This window comes from Somniosus microcephalus, chromosome 13 (genome assembly GCF_052327205.1).
Source record: "Somniosus microcephalus isolate GS21.2 chromosome 13, FLI_Smic_1.0, whole genome shotgun sequence".
Taxonomy (NCBI): Eukaryota; Metazoa; Chordata; class Chondrichthyes; order Squaliformes; family Somniosidae; genus Somniosus; species Somniosus microcephalus.
In genome coordinates, this window is record NC_140999.1 from 191566632 (window position 1) to 191588116 (window position 21485).

Here is a 21485-nt window from a genome sequence, read left to right on the forward strand (position 1 = left end):
CATGAGTTAGATACAGAGTAAAGCTCCCTCTACTCTCTCCCATCAAACATTCTCAGGAAAGGTACAGCACGGGTTAGATAGAGAGTAAAGCTCCCTCTACACTGTCCCATCACACACTCCCAGGGCAGGTACAGCACAGGTTAGATACAGAGTATAGCTCCCTCTACACTGTCCCATCAAACACTCTCAGGGCAGGTACAGCACGGGTTAGATACAGAGTAAAGCTCCCTCTACAGTGTCCCATCAAACACACCCATTGCAGGTACAGCGCGGGTTAGATACAGCGTAAAGCTCTCTGTACACTGTCCCATCAAACACTCCCAGGGCAGTTATAGCACGGGTTAGATACAGAGTAAAGCTCCCTCTACACTGTCCCATCAATCACTCCCAGGGCAGGAAAAGCGCAGGTTAGATACAGAGTAACGGTCCCTCTACACTATCCCAATGTTACACTTTAAACCCAACTTCAGAAGAGGATTTATTTTCCCTCATCAGTTACTCCCCTGATCAGTACAATGTCGGCCTGTGTTGGGATTGGGCAATGTTTCACCCTGTGGATTATCGGCAGCTGGTTAATGAGTAGAAAGTGAGTTGTAAACCCTGCACTGGCACCACCCCAGCTGAATCCTCATGAGACGGTGAATAACCTCGCCGACAAACGTTGAAGTCAATGGTGCTCTTGACGGCTTTCTGTCTCTTGCGCAGATGGGTGCGAGGTTGGCCCGTGGGGCGAGTGGAGCCCCTGCTTGAAGAACCAGCAGACCTGCGGCTTCAAGTGGGGGTCGGAGACCAGGACGCGGCAAGTCCTTACACCTTCGCCAAAGGACTCTAAGCCGTGCGTCGCGCTGTCGCTGTCGAGGAAGTGCAGAATGAAGGAACGGCGCTGCTCCGGAGGTAAGGTGCTGAGACAGGCCTGGGATTCCCTCATGGGCGATCGAGAGCGATGTGACCGGGGAGCTTCCTAAGGAAAAATCACCAGTCACAAGATAATTACAGATGGGAAAGGCCATTCGGCTCATCTTAGTTCGTCCAACCAGGCAGACTCAGTGAAGAACCTTGACGTCTTGGAAATGCGGGAGAAATTTCCAAATAGCAGCAGAAAGACGATTTAAAAAAAAAATCCTTTTAATGAGCAGGCACCAGATTTAAACTGTGTGCAATCTAATGTCCCCTCACCATTGTAACATCCAACTGTTTCTTAAATGATTTCAAAGTTTTTCTCGCCCCTGGTCTATCTGGAAGTTAATGCCACACACATCTCACTCTATTCGTAAAGAAGAAATTCATGCATCAGTCCTAAGGTTACCTTTTCGTAGTTTGAACCTGTGTCCCTTAGTTCCATTTGACTATTCCAGGCTAACTTTTTCTACAGTGTCAGCCATGGCTCAGTGGATAACGTGCTCACATCTGACTCCAAAAGATCGTGGGTTCATGCCCCACTCCAGATAGTTGATCATAAAAATCAAGGCTGAGACTTCCAATGCAGTACTGAGGGAGCGCCGCACTGTCGGAGGGGCAGTACTGAGGGAGTGCCGCACTGTCGGAGGGGCAGTACTGAGGGAGTGCCACACTGTCGGAGGGGCAGTACTGAGGGAGCGCCACACTGTCAGAGGGGCAGTACTGAGGGAGCGCCACACTGTCTGAGGGGCAGTACTGAGGGAGTGCCACACTGTCTGAGGGGCAGTACTGAGGGAGTGCCACACTGTCAGAGGGGCAGTACTGAGGGAGTGCCACACTGTCGGAGGGGCAGTACTGAGGGAGCGCCGCACTGTCGGAGGGGCAGTACTGAGGGAGCGCCACACTGTCGGAGGGTCAGTACTGAGGGAGCGCCACACTGTCGGAGGGGCAGTACTGAGGGAGCGCCGCACTGTCGGAGGGGCAGTACTGAGGGAGCGCCGCACTGTCGGAGGGGCAGTACTGAGGGAGCGCCACACTGTCGGAGGGGCAGTACTGAGGGAGCGCTGCACTGTCGGAGGGGCAGTACTGAGGGAGTGCCACACTGTCGGAGGGGCAGTACTGAGGGAGTGCCACACTGTCGGAGGGGCAGTACTGAGGGAGCGCCACACTGTCGGAGGGGCAGTACTGAGGGAGCGCCACACTGTCGGAGGGTCAGTACTGAGGGAGCGCCACACTGTCGGAGGGGCAGTACTGAGGGAGCGCCGCACTGTCGGAGGGGCAGTACTGAGGGAGCGCCGCACTGTCGGAGGGGCAGTACTGAGGGAGCGCCACACTGTCGGAGGGGCAGTACTGAGGGAGTGCCGCACTGTCGGAGGGGCAGTACTGAGGGAGTGCCACACTGTCGGAGGGGCAGTACTGAGGGAGTGCCACACTGTCGGAGGGGCAGTATTGAGGGAGTGCCACACTGTCAGAGGGGCAGTACTGAGGGAACGCTGCACTGTCGGAGGGGCAGTACTGAGAGAGCGCTGCACTGTCGTAGGGGCAGTGCTGAGGGAGCGTCGCACTGTCGTAGGGGCAGTGCTGAGGGAGCGTCGCACTGTCGGAGGGGCAGTACTGAGGGAGCTCTGCACTGTCGGAGAGGCAGTACTGAGGGAGCTCTGCACTGTCGGAGGGGCAGTACTGAGGGAGTGCCGCACTGTCGGAGGGGCAGTACTGAGGGAGTGCCGCACTGTCGGAGGGGCAGTACTGAGGGAGTGCCGCACTGTCGGAGATGCAGTCTTTCGGATGAGATGTTAAACTGAAGCCCCGTCTGCTCTCTCAGGTGAACGTAAAAGATCCCTCCGCACTCTTTCGCAGAAGAGCAGGGGCCGTTCTCCCCAGTGTCCTGGGGCCAATATTTGCCCCTCAACCATCAGCACTAAAACAGATTATCTGGGGGCAAATTGCCTGTTTCGTTTACTACATTGCAACAGTGAGTACACTTCAAAAAGTTGGTTGTAAAGCACTTTGGGACGTGGTGTGGTGTGTTCAGGAACTGGGCAATGGCAGGTAGCCTTGAGAAGCCTGTACCAAAAGGCCCAGCGAAGAACCTTGCAAACTCGGGAGAAATTTCAAAATAGTCCCTCTTGTAGCAGAAAGATGATTTTTTTTAAATCCATTTAATGAGCAGTCACCAGATTTAAACTGTGTGTAATTTAATGTTAGATACAGACCAGGCCTTGGCTACTTTTAATGGGCAGTTTATCCAAGTGGTTCACTGGGAAAATTCCTTGGATGTTTTAATTGTGATAAACTCACTGTCGCTGGCCTGCATTTGGAAATTATTGCAGGTTAGAAGAGTACTGTGGTCAATTGCTGATCATTTTTGGAATTACTGTTTTGCTTGTTTACCCGGCTGCATTAGAGGATCTTTCTCAGAGGCCTGAAGCTATAAATAACCCCTCTCTGAATACAACAAGACTTCACTTGATCCAGTCCATATTCCTGCTGGATTCTGTCCAAGCGCTTCATTTGTGTTGTCCGCCTGTAACACCACATCTGTCTTTCTTTTCCTCTGATTTTTGACACTCCTCTCCTGACCTTTACTGGGGTACGAGCTCCACAGGCCTGTACTCAAGGGGCCATTCGCCTGTGGTGAGCTTCACACTCAATGTTATTAGAGCTCGGTGACCCATCCACCACCTTAAACATTCACTCCCTCCACCACCGGCGTACCGTGGCTGCAGTGTGTACCATCTACAAGATGCACTGCAGCAACTCGCCAAGGCTTCTTCGGTAGCACCTCCCAAACCCATGACCTCTTGCACCTAGAAGGACAAGGGCAGCAGGCACATGGGAACACCACCACCTCCAAGTTCCCCTCCAAGTCACACACCATCCAGACTTGGAAATATATCGGCCGTTCCTTCATCGCCGGGTCAAAATCCTGGAACTCCCTCCTTAACAGCGCTGTGGGAGTATCTTCACCACACGGACTGCAGTGGTTCAAGAAGGTGGCTCACCACCACTGTTGGAAAGGATGGGCAATAAATGCCAGCCCTTGCCAGCTGCACCTGCATCCTAAGAATGAATAAAAATATATAGCTATTCGGATGTGGGAGGAATCGTGGCCGGCCACGATCCCACCCACACATTCCAGCACCTGGCGTCAGTCAGGAGTATAAGCCCTGGCTGATTTCCCCCTTCTGACGCCAGAGGCACTGAGAACAACTGTAGCACCCCTACTGTGGCTGAGCTCAGAGCAACAAGCTCACCTCAGACCGGGAATCGACCCCGGCGCTTCAGAGCTGGGAACGTGGCCAAGCGAGCGGCAGCAGGCAGGCTCGGCCCAGTTTTAACGGCCTTGCCTCGATTTTAGGCCACTTGCCCACCAAAACAGCCGGGAAATCGGCAGGAAGCAGCTGCCCGGACGTTAAAATCAGAGGCGACTACCAGGAACCAGAGGGAACAAACCCCAGCATTAGGGTAAGTGGATAGGCAGCGGAGGTGGTGGGAGGGGGCGAATCCCAGCATTAGGGTAAGTGGATAGGCAGCGGAGGTGGTGGGAGGGGGCGAATCCCAGCATTAGGGTAAGTGGATAGGCAGCGGAGGTGGTGGGAGGGGGCGAATCCCAGCATTAGGGTAAGTGGATAGGCAGCTGAGGTGGTGGGAGGGGGCGAATCCCAGCATTAGGGTAAGTGGATAGGCAGCGGAGGTGGTGGGAGGGGGCGAATCCCAGCATTAGGGTAAGTGGATAGGCAGCGGAGGTGGTGGGAGGGGGCAAATCCCAGCATTAGGGTAAGTGGATAGGCAGCGGAGGTGGTGGGAGGGGGCGAATCCCAGCATTAGGGTAAGTGGATAGGCAGCGGAGGTGGTGGGAGGGGGCGAATCCCAGTTGGGGGGGTACTCTTGGAGCAAGGGAGGACCTAGGTTTCCTTGTGCAGGACTTTGGGTAGTCCACATTTGTTATTATCATCCTGTGATGCGGGCGTCGTTGAAAAGGCCGGCATTTATTGCCCATCCCTAGTCGCCCTCGAGAAAGTGGAGGTAGTCCTTCCCCTTGAACCACGGCAGTCCTTGTGGTGAAGGTGCTCCCACGATGTTGTCAAATAGTGAATTCCAGAATATGATGACCCAGCAACGATCAAGGAACAGCGACAGACGCCCAATTCGGGATGGTGTGTGACTTGGAGACAAGGTTGTTCCCACATCATTGCTGCTTTTGCCCACATCTCATTAGTGGCCTTATTTTTGTGATTAGCCAGGTCCTGTTTATGTGACTGTTTGACTTTCAAACACAAACCAGAGCCAGACAGAAGTAGCAAGCATCTGCTTTTGATCAAATCCTTAAGGAGTTTTGGAATCCAATTCTTACAGAATTTTTGTTCAGTTCTCTCAAACCTTGGCGCAGGAGATGCAAGAAGATCAATTGCAAACATAGAAACATAGAAACATCGGGGCAGGAGTCGGCCATTCAGCCCTTCAAGCCTGCTCCGCCATTCAATATGATCATGGCTGATCCTCTATCTCAATACCATATTCCCGCTCTCTTCCCCATACCCCTTGATGCCTTTTGTGTCTAGAAATCTATCTATCTATCTCCTTCTTAAATATATTCAGTGACTTGGCCTCCACAGCCTTCTGTGGTAGAGAATTCCACAGGTTCACCACCCTCTGAGTGAAGAAATTTCTCCTCATCTCAGTCCTAAATGTCCTACCCCGTATCCTGAGACTGTGACCCCTCGTTCTAGACCCCCCCCCCAGCCAGGGGAAACATCCTCCCTGCATTCAGTCTGTCTAGCCCTGTCAGAATTTTATACATTTCAATGAGATCCCCTCTCATTCTTCTAAACCCTAGTGAATACAGGCCTAGTCGACCCAATCTCTCCTCATACGACAGTCCTGCCATCCCAGGAATCAGTCTGGTGAACCTTCGCTGCACTCCCTCTATAGCAAGTATATCCTTTCTTAGGTAAGGAGACCAAAACTGCACACAGTACTCCAGGTGTGGTCTCACCAAGGCCCTGTATAACTGTAGTAAGACATCCTTGCTCCTGTACTCAAATCCTCTTGCAATGAAGGCCAACATACCATTTGCCTTCCTAACTGTTGCCACACCTGCAGGTTTGCTTTCAGTGACTGGTGTACAAGGACACCCAGGTCCCTTTGTACATCAACATTTCCCAATCTATCACCATTTAAATAATACTCTGCCTTTCTGTTTTTTCTACCGAAGTGGATAACTTCACATTTATCCACGTTATACTGCATCTGCCATGTATTTGCCCACTCACTCAACTTGTCTAAATCGCCTTGAAGCCACTTTGCATCCTCCTCACAACTCACAATCCCACCTAGTTTCGTGTCATCAGCAAACTTGGAAATATTACAGTTGGTTCCCTCATCCAAATCATTGATATGTATTGTGAATAGCTGGGGCTCAACCACTGATCCCTGCGGTACCCCACTAGTCACCGCCTGCCACCCCGAAAAAGACCCATTTATTCCTACTCTCTGTTTCCTGTCTGTTAACCAATTTTCAATCCATGCCAGTATATTACCCCCAACCCCATTGTAGGGGGTGGCCTGTGGGGTCCAGTCAGTTATGCCTCTGACTGTTTATGAGCGGTTCGAATCGCTCCCACGCCCCTGGGTTCTAGACACCGGACTTAGGTACAAGGTGGCGGTACAGAGAAGCCTCGAGTAGACATGTGGTTGGATGTAAACAAAAAACCAAGATTTGATTGAAGAGGAAAAATGGATACAATCTTATGGAAAATTACCAGTGTACACTTCTACAGGCAAAAAAATACAAAAGAATAACTCTACTTATACAGGGAATGGGGAACACACGGCATATCAAGGGAAAACAACTATCTTAACGATCCCCTTATCCTTATCCCACCCCCTATACCTAACTAGATTAAGCTATGAGGGGTCAGAACTTCATGCTCACCAATCAAAAGGGGTCTGCTGGACACAAAACAGCGGTTGGGTTCGCTCTTGGTGCTCTCTGGAGCCTGCCATTGTCACGTGGTCTCCGGGCGCTGCAAGGGCGTTGTCCAGGTTCGAGTACCCCAAAGTTAAAGTCTCTGTCTGGGTACTTTACCTTGCAGGGATGATTCTTCGTCGCCAGCCGACAGTTTGAGTTGGTGTGCAGATATTCGCAGGTCGGCTGAAGGCCCGATGATTCGAAGCCTACCCTCAGCCCGTCTCCTCAGTTTGTCTCCTCAGTTGGTCTTCCTCAGGTGGTCTTCCCTCCTCCCCTCGTCGCGTCCCGCCTCACCTGGCCTGAATTGTCCGTGTCCGCCCGATACGGTGCCGGGGCGATTCCAGATGGAGTAGGGAAAGGCACGGGCAAAGGCCAGGGGGTAAGCGCGGGACGGGGAAAAGAGCGGCAGCCATGAGGGCGAGGGGCTGAAGAGCGGAGAAAGAAGAGAAGAGAGAGCGATTGCTACCCGGGGGCCTTCAATTATACTCTTTTCGAAAACCCTTATCTGTGCGCCAAATCAGGTTAGTTCTTTGTCTTAATCTTGGCGGGCTATTTTAAATAATGGTAGCGATCCATACTAACTGTTTTTAGATGGCCGGTAATCGCATCTACCGGCCCGATAATCGACTTGTATTGTCATGAATGTTCCTTGATGGGCCTGTCCAGCCTCGATGGTTCTCTTGATCTGTTTGCGATTATATATGTAGACTGCTTGATGGCCTTAACTATAGGCCTAAACTGAATTTAGATTTGTCTCCAATTCGGTCTAATGCATAATTCAGAGTCCTGTCTGGTTTCAAAATACAAAGGGCCCGATTTTCGGGCAGCCGTCGGGCGGCTTTTCATGCGGCTGTGGTCCGAAAATCGCAGAAAAGGCGGGTCGGGACCCCCCCGCCCGATTCCCCGCCCCGTCCGACTTTCGGACTGCCGTTTTCACGCGCCCCGCTTCAGTCCCGCCCGCCGCTGGTGGGAATGGTCGTCGGAGCACTAACAAGCAATTATCTGCTTGTTGAAGTGGATTTTCCCACGCCATTGCGACTTTGGGGCTTTCCCCACCTGAAACCCGCCTGCAGAGAACCCCGCCGATGAGAGCTGGCGTGAACACAGCTGGCTTGCTTGCTTGCAGCAGCAGGTCGCTGAGGGCTGAAGATATTTAAAGAGGCAGCATTTGCAGGCTGCAGGACCTTGTTGATCAAGGCTTGGGGGAACTTTTTGAAGCCTTAGGAGCAGCTGTAGAAAGTTGGAGCCTCACACACTTCTTCAGTGTGAGCTCCTGGGAAGCCCCTCTCACCACCCTAACTCAGGACCTCCTCAACCGAGGCATCTGCTAGAAGCATGGGAGACCTTTGGCACCTTCCCTTCCTGGCATTAGAGGATCTCCAACAGCAGAGGTGGCAGCAGCAGAACCAGGAACAGCAGGATGATTACCAGGAGCACCAGGCTGCTGCTCACTCACCTGAAGCTGCACAAGCCAGAAGGGGCCAGCGCTTGGAAGTGGCTTGAGAGCACCTTGCTGCGCTTTAGGGGGCCAGTGGAACCCGTTTCTGCACTGGCAGTCCTACTCAGAAGGACTTCCATGAAGATCTGGTTTCTCTGTTCAACAGATGGCCAACGCTCCTCAAGAGATGTCATTCTCTTATGAGCACTCACCATGTTTTCCGTATGCTGGCGAGTTATCTCCTCCATGGAGGTTGCCAACCTTTCCATGGTGCTGCGTTCATGCACGAATGACTCCACAAAGGCTCTGCTCATGGTTGCTATGGACTCCTCCATTCGCTCCACACTCGCAGCGAACCTGGAGACAAAACCTGCCAGAGACTCCTGCATCTGTGCATGGAGATCCATCACCTCTTCTCTTGCGGATGGACCCAGAGGCAGAGGGTTGAGGTGCAGCGCAGCTGAGCTGAGCTGGCAGAGCCCTGCGCCCTCCGACGAGGACTCTCCACTGCTGTCCCTGTCTCCAGAATCTGCTGAGGCTCACTTGTGAGCTGTGAAACACCAGGTGACAACACTACTCTATGTCCCAAAGGTCCCCCCAAGGTGTGAGTGTCTGCGCTGGTGCTGTGCCCTCAGAGGTTGGAGCTTCCTCTGAGGAGTCTGGCTGCACAGCCTCTTCCTCCTCCACAGTGAGGACAGGGGCTCTGGATGGTACTGTGGGGGAGTAAAGGAAGGAGATAGAGATGTAATGCCAAGGTTCTTCTGGTGACTCCCAGCGAGTTGGCATCTGCTGACACCTGCATCCATGCAGCCTTGGTCTCAGTGGGAGGCCTCTTCCTGCCTGACCTAGGGAAGAGGACCTCCCTGTGGGCCCTAACCCCATCCAATAATGCCTGCAGTGAAGCTTCGTCGAATTTGAAGGCAGCTCGGGGTCTGGCACTGGCCACAGCTACTGTAGGCTCCTCTGCCATCCTGTATGGTTCGTTTGGAAGCCTTCAGAGGATGCAGTGCTTGCTATGGACCTTGAAAGCACCACGAATGATGACATCATACTGTGGGGATTTCTGACTCGATTTAGACAATTAGCAAGGTTTCCCACATGCTGGGAATTAATTGGCCAATTGAGGGAAAATTGCGTGGGGCTGGCTGACACTTTTTTATGTGTGTCAGAAACCCCACATTCGGGGAAATCCGACCATTTCCCACACAAGCCGAAAATCGGGCCCAAAGTCTCTCTTCACAGACACTGCAGCTTGGGTTTCGATCCACAAGCTGTCTGCGTTGCAGAGTCCATTTTAAAATCTCACAGGCTTTCTGCCACGAGACACGGATGCCATCTTGGGTACCCTTTTAGATTTAAAATGTCCACGCAGGGTCCCGTTTATTAATAACAACCTTCGGGGAAATGTAGAAATTTTGCAAATCTTACACCATGTGCTTTAATTTTGCACACTAACATCTTATGTGGGACCTTATCAAAAGCCTTCTGAAAATCCAAATACACCACATCCACTGGTTCTCCCTTATCTATTCTACCAATTACATCCTCAAAAAACTCCAGTAGGTTTGTCAAACACGATTTCCCTTTCATAAATCCGTGTTGACTTTGTCTAATCCTGTTGATATTTTCTAAGTGTCCTGTTATCACATCCTTTATAATGGACTCTAGCATTTTCCTTACTGCTGATGTTAGGCTATCCGGTCTGTAGTTCCCTGTTTTCTCTCTCCCTCCTTTTTTAAATAATGGGGTTACTAATAAAATAATGAAGAGAGAGAAGATGAATTATGAGAGTAAACTGGCAAGAAATATTAAAACAGATAGTAAGAGCATCTACAGATATATAAAAAGGAAGAGAATAGCTAAAGTAAATGTTGGTCCCTTAGAGGATGAGACTGGGGAATTAATAATGCGGAATGGGGAAATGGCAGAGACTCTGAGATATTTTGTATCTGTCTTCACGGTAGAAGACACTAACAACATCCCAATAATGGATAATCAAGGGGCCACAGGGGGGAGCTAAAGACAATCACTATCACTAAGGAAATCGTACTTGGTAAAATAATGGGACTAAAAGACGACAAGACCCCTGGACCAGATGGCCTGCATCCCAGGGTCTTAAAAGAAGTGGCTGCAGAGATAGTGGATGCATTGGTTGCAATCTACCAAAATTCCCTGGACTCTGGAGAGGTCCCAGCGGATTGGAAAACCGCAAATGTAACACCCCTATTTAAGAAAGGAGGGAGACAGGAAGCAGAAAGCTATAGACCAGTTAGCCTAACTTCTGTCGTTGGGAAAATGCTGGTGTCCTTCATTAAGGAAGCAGTGGCAGGGCATTTGGAAAATCATAATGCAGTCAAGCAGAGTCAGCATGGTTTTATGAAAGGGAAATCATGTTTAACAAATTTGCTGGAGTTCTTTGAGGATGTAAGGAGCAGGGAGGACAAAGGTGAGCCAGTGGATGAGGTGTATTTGGATTTCCAAAAGGCATTCTATAAGGTGCCACATAAAAGGTTACTGCATAAGATAAGAGCTCACGGAGTTGGGGGTAATATATTAGCATGGATAGAGAATTGGCTAACTAACAGAAAGCAGGGAGTCGGGATAAATGGGTCATTTTCCGGTTGGCAAACGGTAACGAGTGGGGTGCCAGAAGGATCGGTGCTGGGGCCTCAACTATTTACAATCTACATTAATGACTTGGATGAAGGGACCGAGTATACTGTAGCCAAGTTTGCTGATGATACAAAGATGGGTGGGAAAGAAAGTTGTGCAGAGGACTCAAAGAATCTGCAAAGGGATATAGACAGGCTAGGTGAGTGGGCAAACATTTGGCAGATGGAGTATAATGTGGGAAAGTGCGAGGTTATCCACTTTGGCAGGAAAAATAAAAAAGCAAATTATTATTTAAATGGGGAGAGATTACAAAATGCTGCCGTTCAGAGGGACCTGGGGGTCCTTGTGCATGAAACACAAAAATTTAGCATTCAGGTACAGCAAGTAATCAAAAAGGCAAATGGAATGTTGTCCTTTATTTCAAGGGGGTTGGAGTATGAAAGCAGGGAAGTCCTGCTACAACTGCACAGGGTATTGGTGAGACCGCACCTTGAGTACTGCATACAGTTTTGGTCTCCTTATTTAAGGAAGGATATACTTGCATTGGAGGCAGTTCAGAGACGATTCACTAGGTTAATTCCAGAGATGAGGGGGTTGTCTTATGAGGAAAGGTTGAGCAGGTTGGGCCTATACTCATTGGAATTTAGAACAGTGAGAGGTGATCATAATGAAACATATAAGATACTGAGAGGGCTCGACAGGGTAGATGCAGAGAGGATGTTTCCCCTCCTGGGGAAATCTAGAACGAATAAAGGGTCGCCCTTTTAGAACTGAGATGAGGAGGAATTTCTTCTCTCAGAGGGTCGTAAATCTGTGGAATTCTCTGCCGCAGAGAGCTGTGGAGGCTGGGTCATTAAATACATTTAAGGTGGAGATAGACAGATTTTTGCAAGATAAGGGAGTGAAGGGTTATGGGGAGCGGGCTGGTAAGTGGCTTTGAGCCCAAGATCAGCCATGATCTTATTGAATGGCAGAGCAGGCTTGAGGGGCCAAGTGGCCTATTCCTGCTCCTATTTCTTATGTTCTTATGTACATTTGCCACCCTCCAATCTGCAGGAACTATTCCATAATTTATAGAATTTTGGAAGATGGCAACCAATGCATCCACTATTTCCATGGCTACCTCTTTTAGTACTCTGGGATGCAGATTATCAGGCCCTGGGGATTTATCGGCTTTCAGTCCCATTAATTTCTCCAGCACTATTTTTTTACTAATATTAATTTCCTTTAATTCCTCCTTCTCACTAGACCCTCGGTTCCCTAGCATTTCTGGGAAGTTATTGGTGTCCTCTTCCGTGAAGACAGAACCAAAGTATTTGTTTAGTTGCTCTGCCATTTCCTTGTTCCCCATTATAAATTTTCCCGTTTCTGACTGTAAGGGACCTACATTTGCCTTCACTAATCTTTTTCTTCTTACATACTTGTAGAAGCTTTTACAGTCCGCTTTTATGTTCCTTGCAAGTTTACTCTCATACTCTATTTTTCCCCTCTTAATCAATCTCTTGGTGCTTTTTTGCTGAATTCTAAACTGCTCCCAATCCTCAGGCTTGCTACTTTTTCTGGCAACTTTATATGACTCTTCGTTGGATCTAATACTATCCTTAATTTCTTTTGTTAGCCATGGTTGGGCCGCTTTTCCTTTTGTGTTTTTAGGCCAGAAAGGAATGTATAACTGATGCAATTCATGCATTCGTTCCTTAAATGTTAGCCATTGCCTATCCACCTTCATGCCTTTTTATGAAGCTCCCCAATCTATCATAGCCAACTCACTCCTCATACCTTCATAGTTTCCTTTGTTTAGATTTAGGACCCTAGTTTCGGATTTGACTACTTCAATTTCCCTCTTAATGAAGAATTCTATCATGTTATGGTCACTCTTCCCTAAAGGACCCCGCACAGCACGATTATTAATTAACCCCTTCTCATTGCACAATACCCAATCTAGGATAGCCTGTTCGCTAGTTGGCTCCTCAATGTACTGGTTTAAAAAACCATCTCGTATTCACTCCAGGAATTCATCCTCCACAATATTAGTGCTAATTTGGTTTGGCCAGTCTATATGTAGATTAAAGTCACCCATGATTACTGTAGTACCCTTGTTACATGCATCTCTAATTTCCTGTTTGATGCCATCCCCTACATTACCACTACTGTTTGGAGGCCTATAGACAACTCCCACCAATGTTTTCTGCCCCTTGGTGCTTCTTAGCTCCACCCAGACTGATTCTACATCTTGATTTTCTGAGCCAATATCCTCTCTCACTATTGCTCTGATTTCATCCGTTACTGACAACGACACCCCACCACCTCCTTTTCTTTTTTGCCTGTCCTTCCTAAATATTGAACATCGTTGGACATTCAGCCCCCAGCCTTGGTCACCCTGCAGCCATGTCTCCGTAATTGCAATTATATCGTATCCGTTTACAGCTATTTGCGCTGTTAATTCATCTACCTTATTACGAATGCTTTGTGCATTCAGATACAGTGCCTTTAGATTTGTCTTTTTAACATTTTTAGACATCTTAGCATTTTTTTGAACTATGGCTCTATTTGTCTTATTACCATTTTTTATTACCGGGACCCTATTTGTTAGTGCACTCCTTTGTTTGTACGCTCTGTCCCTTCCTGACACCATCTGGTTATCCTTACCCCAATCACTCTCCTGCACTGCTTCCTTGTCTTTTCTCTTTAGCATTCTCGATTTCTCTCCACCGGGACCCTCCCCCCCCTTATTTAGTTTAAAGCCCTATCTACCTCCCTAGTTACTCGATTCGCTAGAACTCTGGTCCCAGCATGGTTCAGGTGTAGTCCGTCCCAACGGAACAGCGCTCTCTTTCCCCAGTACTGGTGCCAATGCCTCACGAATCGAAACCCACTTCTCCCACACCAATCTTTGAGCCACGCATTCATCTCCCTGATCCTATTGACCCTATGCCAATTTGCTCGTGGCTCCGGTAATAATCCAGAGATTATTACCTTTGTGGTTCTGCTTTTTAATTTAGTCCCTAGCTGCTCATACTCCCTCAGCAGAACCTCCTTCTTAGTCCTAGCTATGTCGTTGGTACCTACATGGACCACAATAACTGGATCCTCCCCTTCCCACTCTAAGCTCTTCTCCAGCCCAGAGGAGATATCTTTACCCTGGCACCGGGTAGGCAACACAGCCTTCGGGACTCACGCTCCTGGCTGCAGAGAACAGTGTCTATCCCCCTAACTATGCTGTCCCCTACCACTACCACATTTCTTTTTGCTCCCCCTTCTTGAATGGCTCCCTTTACCATGGTGCTGTTGTCAGTTTGCTCATACTCACTGCAGTCCCTGCTCTTGCCCACACAGAGGTTAAGAACCTCGTAACTGTTGGACAAGAGCAAGGGCTGAGGCTCCTCCACCACTACCTCCTGGCTCCCCATACCTGCCTCGCTCGTAGTCACACCCACCTGTCTCTGACCACAGACCAAATTTGAATTAATTTATCTAAGGGGTGTGACTGCCTCCTGGAACACAGCGTCCAGGTAACACTCCCCCTCCCTGATGTGTCGCAGTGTTTGAAGCTCGGACTCCAGCTCATCAACACGGAGCCGAAGTTCCTCGAGCAACCAACACTTACTGCAAATGTGGTCGCCGTGGACCTCAATGTGTCCACCAGCTCCCACATGTTACAGCAGTAACACGTCGCCTGCCCTGCCATCTCGAATGTATTTAATTAATTGTTTAAGTTTTCAACATTTAGTTTTTAATCCCGGCCCTTAATTTAAACCAATGCCCAAAAAAAAAGAGAAAAATACTGACCAACCAATCACTTCCCTGCTTTCCTTTGACGTCACTCCTTGTTTTTTGTTGTCAGGTCTGCTGCCTCCGCTCTCGGGCCTCGCTCTGCCGCGCTCTTTATATCCTCAGGCTCCGCTCTCGCTCCCTCTCGGGTCCGCTGCCTCCGCTCTCGGGCCTCGCTCTGCCGCGCTCTTTATATCCTCAGGCTCCGCTCTCGCTCCCTCTCAGGTCCGCTGCCTCCGCTCTCGGGCCTCGCTCTGCCGCGCTCTTTATACCCTCAGGCTCCGCTCTCGCTCCCTCTCAGGTCCGCTGTCTCCGCTCTCGGGCCTCGCTCTCCCGCGCTCTTTATATCCTCAGGCTCCGCTCTCGCTCCCTCTCGGGTCCGCTGCCTCCGCTCTCGGGCCTCGCTCTGCCGCGCTCTTTATATCCTCAGCCTCCGCTCTCGCTCCCTCTCAGGTCCGCTGCCTCCGCTCTCGGGCCTCACTCTGCCGCGCTCTTTATATCCTCAGGCTCCGCTCTCGCTCCCTCTCAGGTCCGCTGCCTCCGCTCTCGGGCCTCGCTCTGCCGCGCTCTTTATATCCTCAGGCTCTGCTCTCGCTCCCTCTCAGGTCCGCTGCCTCCGCTCTCGGGCCTCGCTCTGCCGCGCTCTTTATACCCTCAGGCTCCGCTCTCGCTCCCTCTCAGGTCCGCTGCCTCCGCTCTCGGGCCTCACTCTGCCGCGCTCTTTATATCCTCAGTCTCCGCTCTCGCTCCCTCTCGGGTCCACTGCCTCCGCTCTCAGGCCTCGCTCTGCCGCGCTCTTTATATCCTCAGGCTCCGCTCTCGCTCCCTCTCGGGTCCACTGCCTCCGCTCTCGGGCCTCACTCTGCCGCGCTCTTTATATCCTCAGGCTCCGCTCTCGCTCCCTCTCGGGTCCGCTGCCTCCGCTCTCGGGCCTCGCTCTGCCGCGCTCTTTATATCCTCAGCCTCCGCTCTCGCTCCCTCTCAGGGCCGCTGCCTCCGCTCTCGGGCCTCACTCTGCCGCGCTCTTTATATCCTCAGGCTCCACTCTCGCTCCCTCTCAGGTCCACTGCCTCCGCTCTCTGGCCTCGCTCTGCCGCGCTCTTTATATCCTCAGCCTCCGCCCTCGCACCCTCTCAGGTCCGCTGCCTGAATCACAACAGCCTCTTGCACCAGGCCCGGGTGACATTCAGAGAGAACTTGCATTGATGTTCTTAGAAGATTGCGTAGAATTCGAAAGCCAATGAGCTCATAGGAACAGGAGGAGGCCATTCAGCCCCTCGAGCCTGATACACCATTCAATTAGATCATGGTCAATCTGTACCTCAACTCCATTCACCTAACTTTGCTCACTATCCCTCGATACCCTTTCCCAACAAAAATAGATCGATCAATTGAAAAGCTCCAATTGACCCGCAGCATCCACAGCTTTTTGGGGGCGAGAGTTCCAGATTTCCACCAACCTTTGTGTGAAGAAGTGCTTCCTGACATCACCCCTGAACGGCCTGGCTCTAATTTTAAGGTTATGCCCCCTTATTCTGGACTCCACCCACCAGAGGAAATAGTTTCTCTGTATCTACCCTATCAACTCCTTTAATCATTTTAAACACTTTGATTAGGTCCCCCCTCAACCTTCTGCCCGCGAGGGAATACAAGCCACTTTTAATCAACCTGTTCTCGTGATTTAACCCTGATAAAGTGCGGGCCCTCCTCTGTTGGCAAACAGCGGCAGCCAGTTTGTGCACACAGGCAGCGAACGAGGTGAAGAACGAGATATCTTGTCCCCGAGTTTCCGCATGATTTGTGCCTGGATAACATCGGAATCTGGGCGGAATGAGAAGAAATAGGGCAAAAGATGGCGGAACCTTAAGTGTTCGGTGATTGCGCCCGTGACCACTTCACGCTGGAGATTCCCCGATCTTTTACAACAGTGACCACACTTCCAAAAGTACTTCATTGGCTGTAAAGCGCTTTGAGACGTCCGGTGGTTGTGAAAGGCGCTGTAGAAATGGTAAGTCTTTCTTTTACACCGGTTCAAGCGTCCGCCACTTGAAGCAGTCCCCGCCCACAAGGCTGGCCACGCACCCAGGTCGCCGTGGTGAGTTTCCACCAATTGAGCCCGCTCAAGAAGGAGTTGGATATATTTCTTAAGGCTAAAGGGATCAAGGGATATGGAGAGAAGGCAGGGACAGGTTACTGAGTTTGGATGATCAGCCATGATCTCATTGAATGGCGGAGCAGGCTCGAGGGGCCGAATGGCCTACTCCTGCTCCTATCTTCTATGTTTCTATTGTGTGTATAAGTGTGTGTGAGTGTATAAGTGTGTGTGTTTAAGTGTGTGTGTGTATAAGTGTGTGTGAGTGTATAAGTGTGTGAGTGTATAAGTGTGTGCACGCACGCGAGAAAGAGAAATTTGAATGGTCCACATTGCCCTCCTGTGGAGGAGAATCCACCCTGTAGCTTTCTACTCCTGTTCCTATCTTCTATGTTTCTGTGTTCGAGGGGGGCGTTGATCACATTGAGCCCAGGATTTGGGGAGCACAGGCGCCCCGTGGTTGCATGAACCCATCGCTGGTGACCTGCAGCTCTGGCAACCGACAGCCAACTGAAGCCTCGCTCGGGTCGGTTTCTCACACCGATGCCGCAATTTCTTTAAACTCAGTTTAAATGAGTCCTAATTCAAGCACTGGATCTGCCGTCGGGGCAGGAGCGCTGTGTCTAACAGTCAATTGAAACCACTAACTGCGCCTGTTTTTCAGCTGCTGCTGTTACTTTACAGTTTAAACTAGTTTAAATCCCCGGTCAGTCGTGCTCCAGCCAATGATCGGTTTCAACCGACTATGCTGCGAGGTTACACTGATTAGAAGCATGGAATCCTACAGCATAGTAGGAGGCCATTCAGCCCATCGTGCCTTTGCTGGCTCTTCGAAAGAGCCATCTTATTTAGTCCCACCTCCCCCCACCCCCCACCAGCTTTTTCCCTACAACTCTGCAAATTAGCCCTCTTCAAGTAACGCGGTTCATGGGAGATTTTACGTTCGGGTTTATGCTAATGACTTTGAGCAGAAATGGGAGGGGGGGCGTAACTTCGCCTCAGCAAGGACGGCGCACTCTGGGCGCACTTTACTGAATGCGGCCCCGGGGCTGACGCCAGGCCTCGGTTTTTGGCCTTGGTTGAAGGGTAAATGTTGGCCAGGGCACTGGAGGGGAGGGGTGAGGGCAACGTTGCTGCTGTGGTGCGCGGCGCGCAGGCCGCACGTCGATCGGGAAGGCCCCGCGCAGGCCGCACATCGATCAGGAAGGCCCCGTGCAGGCCGCACATCGATCGGGAAGGCCCCGCGCAGGCCGCACGTCGATCGGGAAGGCCCCGCGCAGGCCGCACGTCGATCGGGAAGGCCCCGCGCAGGCCTCACGTCGATCGGGAAGGCCCCGCGCAGGCCGCACGTTGATCGGGAAGGTCCCACGCAGATCGCACATCGATCGGGAAGGCCCCGCGCAGGCCTCACGTCGATCGGGAAGGCCCCGCGCAGGCCGCACGTTGATCGGGAAGGTCCCACGCAGATCGCACATCGATCGGGAAGGCCCCGCGCAGGCCTCACGTCGATCGGGAAGGCCCCGTGCAGGCCTCACGTCGATCAGGAAGGCCCCGCGCAGGCCTCACGTCGATCGGGAAGGCCCCACGCAGGCCGCACGTCGATCGGAAAGGCCCCGCGCAGACCGCCCACTAGCTGTTGCCGCGGCGCCAAATTTAAAGGGACCGCGCACCAAAAAAATAAAATTAGGGGGATCATTGGGTGAGGGGGCCAGGGTAAACTTCCGCGCTCGGAATTCCCGTTCATCCACCGCGACTCTGGTGGAGGAGCCACGGTGCTTTCCTGGGAATTGCACTACTGTTCTGAAAGTAGCGGGAGAGTCCCTCGTAAATTCACGCCCAGGATAGAAAGGGAGGGCCTGAGTTTACCATCTCATCCAAAAGGCAGCCTCCCTCAGTGCTGTACTGGAGTGTCAACCTGGATTATGTGCTCAAGTCCTAGAGCGGGGCTTGAACCCACAACACTGCTGTCAACTTTGCTCAGTGGGTAAGACGCTCACTTCTGAGTCAGTGGGTTGTGGGCAATGTTCCCTTTAAGCTGCCTGCCCAGGTGACAGCCCAGCTCCCTGGGCCTCCCGCGCAGCTCCCCGGACCTCCCGCGCAGCTCCCCGGACCTCCCGCGCAGCTCCCCGGACCTCCCGCGCAGCTCCCCGGACCTCCCGCGCAGCTCCCCGGACCTCCCGCGCAGCTCCCCGGACCTCCCGCGCAGCTCCCCGGACCTCCCGCGCAGCTCCCCGGGCCTCCGGCGCAGCTCTGTGGGCCTCCGGTGCAGCTCTGTGGACCTCCGGTGCAGCTCTCTGGACCTCCGGTGCAGCTCTCTGGACCTCCGGTGCAGCTCTCTGGACCTCCGGTGCAGCTCTCTGGACCTCCCGCGTAGCCGGCTTTTCAATGAGAGTAAATGCGCTGGCGCTGTATTTTGAACGGGCTGCATAGCCCCTTAAAGGGGTCGCACACCCAAATTTAAAATTAAACAGGAACATTGGCTGTGGGGTCAAGTCCCACTGTGAAGACTTGAGAATGTAATCCAGGCTGACACTCCCAGTGCAGTACTGAGGGAGTGCTGCTCTGTTGAGGTCCCATCTGATCTCTCAGGTGGACGCAAAAAGTCCCATGGCACTATTTTGAAGAAGAGCGGGGCAGTTCTCCCAGGTGTCCTGGCCAATAGTTATTCCTCAACCGACAGGTGATCTGGTCATTTATCACATTGCTCAGCGATGAGAGTGTAACTGGCGCAGCCACAAAACTTACCCAAAAAATGAAAAAAACACAGAAAATGCTGGAAGTATGAGGGGAGTGAGGGGAGTGAGAGGGGGACTGAGAGGAGTGTGAGGGGACTGAGAGGAGTGAGGGGAGTATGAGGGTGAGTGTGAGGGGAATGAGGGCGAGTGTGAGGGGAGTGTGAGGGGAGTGTGAGGGGAGTGTGAGGGGAGTGTGAGGGGAGTGTGAGGGGAGTGTGAGGGAGTGTGAGGGAGTGTGAGGGCGAATGTGCGGGGAGTGTGAGGGCGAGGGGAATGAGGAATGAGGGCGAGTGTGAGGGGAATGAGCATAAGAAAATAAGAAATAAGAGCAGTAGTAGGCCATACGGCCCCTCGAGCCTGCTCCACCATTCAATAAGATCACGGTTGATCTTCGACCCATCTCCATATTCTTTGATTCCCCTAGAGTCCAAAAACCTATCGATCTCAGCCTTGAATATACTCAACGACTCAGCATCCACAGCCCTCTGGGGTAGAGAATTCCAAAGATTCACCACCCTCTGAGTGAAGAAATTCCTCCTCATCTCAGTCTTAAATGGCCGGCCCCTTATCCTGAGACTGTGACCCCCCCCGGTTCTAGACTCTCCAGCCAGGGGGAAACAACCTCTCAGCATCTACCCTGTCAATCCCCCTCAGAATCTTGTATGTTTCAATGAGATCACCTCTCATTCTTCTAAACTCCAGAGAGTATCAGCCCATTCTACACAATCTCTCATCATAGGACAGTCCTCTCATCCCAGGAATCAATCTAGTGAACCTTCGTTGCACCGCCTCCAAGGCAAGTATATCCTTCCTTAGATAAGGAGACCAAAACTGTGCCCAGTACTCCAGGTGTGGTCCCACCAAGGCCCTGTACAATTGGAGCAAGACTTCCTCACTCTTATACTCCAACCCCCTTGCAATAAAGGCCAACAGTGAAAGAGAGTCAGGGGGAGTGAGGGGGAGTGAGTGAGGGGGAGTGAGTGAGGGGGTGATGGAGATTGAGGGGGAGTGAGGGAGAGTGAGGGAGAGTGAGGGAGAGTGAGGGAGAGTGAGGGAGAGTGAGGGAGAGTGAGGGAGAGTGAGGGGGAGTGAGGGGGAGTGAGGGGGAGTGAGGGGGAGTGAGGGAGAGTGAGGGTGAGTGAGGGGGAGTGAGGGGGTGTGAGGGGGAGTGAGGGGGAGTGAGGGGGAGTGAGGGGGAGTGAGGGGGAGTGAGGGGGAGTGAGGGGGAGTGAGGGGGAGTGAGTGAGGGGGAGTGAGGGGGAGTGAGGGGGAGTGAGGGGGAGTGAGGGGGAGTGAGGGGGAGTGAGGGGGAGTGAGGAGGAGTGAGGAGGAGTGAGTGAGGGGGAGTGAGTGAGGGGGAGTGAGTGAGGGGGAGTGAGTGAGGGGGAGTGAGTGAGGGAGAGTGAGTGAGGGAGAGTGAGGGGGAGTGAGTGAGGGGGAGTGAGTGAGGGAGAGTGAGGGGGAGTGAGGGGGAGTGAGGGGAGTGATGGAGGAGTGAGAGAGAGTGAGGGGGAGTGAGTGAGGGGGTGATGGAGATTGAGGGGGAGTGAGGGAGAGTGAGGGGGAGTGAGTGAGGGGGTGTGAGGGGGAGTGAGGGGGAGTGAGGGGGAGTGAGGGGGAGTGAGTGAGGGAGAGTGAGGGGGAGTGAGGGGGAGTGAGGGGGAGTGAGGGGGAGTGAGGGGGAGTGAGGGGGAGTGAGAGTGAGAGGGGGCGTGAGGGGAGTGATGGAGGAGTGAGAGAGAGTGACGGGGAGTGAGGGGGAGAGAGTGGGAGTGAGTGAGGGGGAGTGAGAGAGTGTGAGGGGGAGTGAGGGGAGTGATGGAGGAGTGAATGGGGGAGTGAGGGAGAGTGTGAGGGGCAGAGTGAGGGAGATTGAGGGGCAGAGTGAGGGAGATTGAGGGGCGGAGTGAGGGAGATTGAGGGGGAGTGTGGGTGAGTGAGGGGGAGTGAGTGAGGGGGAGTGAGTGA

General features: G+C 52.1%; 1 protein-coding gene across 1 annotated transcript in view; it reads left to right on the plus strand.

Moving 5' to 3' along the window:
* rspo4 (R-spondin 4) overlaps positions 1-1179 on the plus strand; it is a 112115-nt gene extending 110936 nt beyond the window's left edge. The window contains exon 4 of the mRNA XM_086004300.1: positions 706-1179. Within this exon, the coding sequence (XP_085860426.1) occupies positions 706-965 (260 nt within the window). The 3' untranslated portion in view covers positions 966-1179. The remainder of the gene's footprint in view (positions 1-705) is intronic.
* The last annotated feature ends 20306 nt before the right edge of the window (positions 1180-21485 follow it).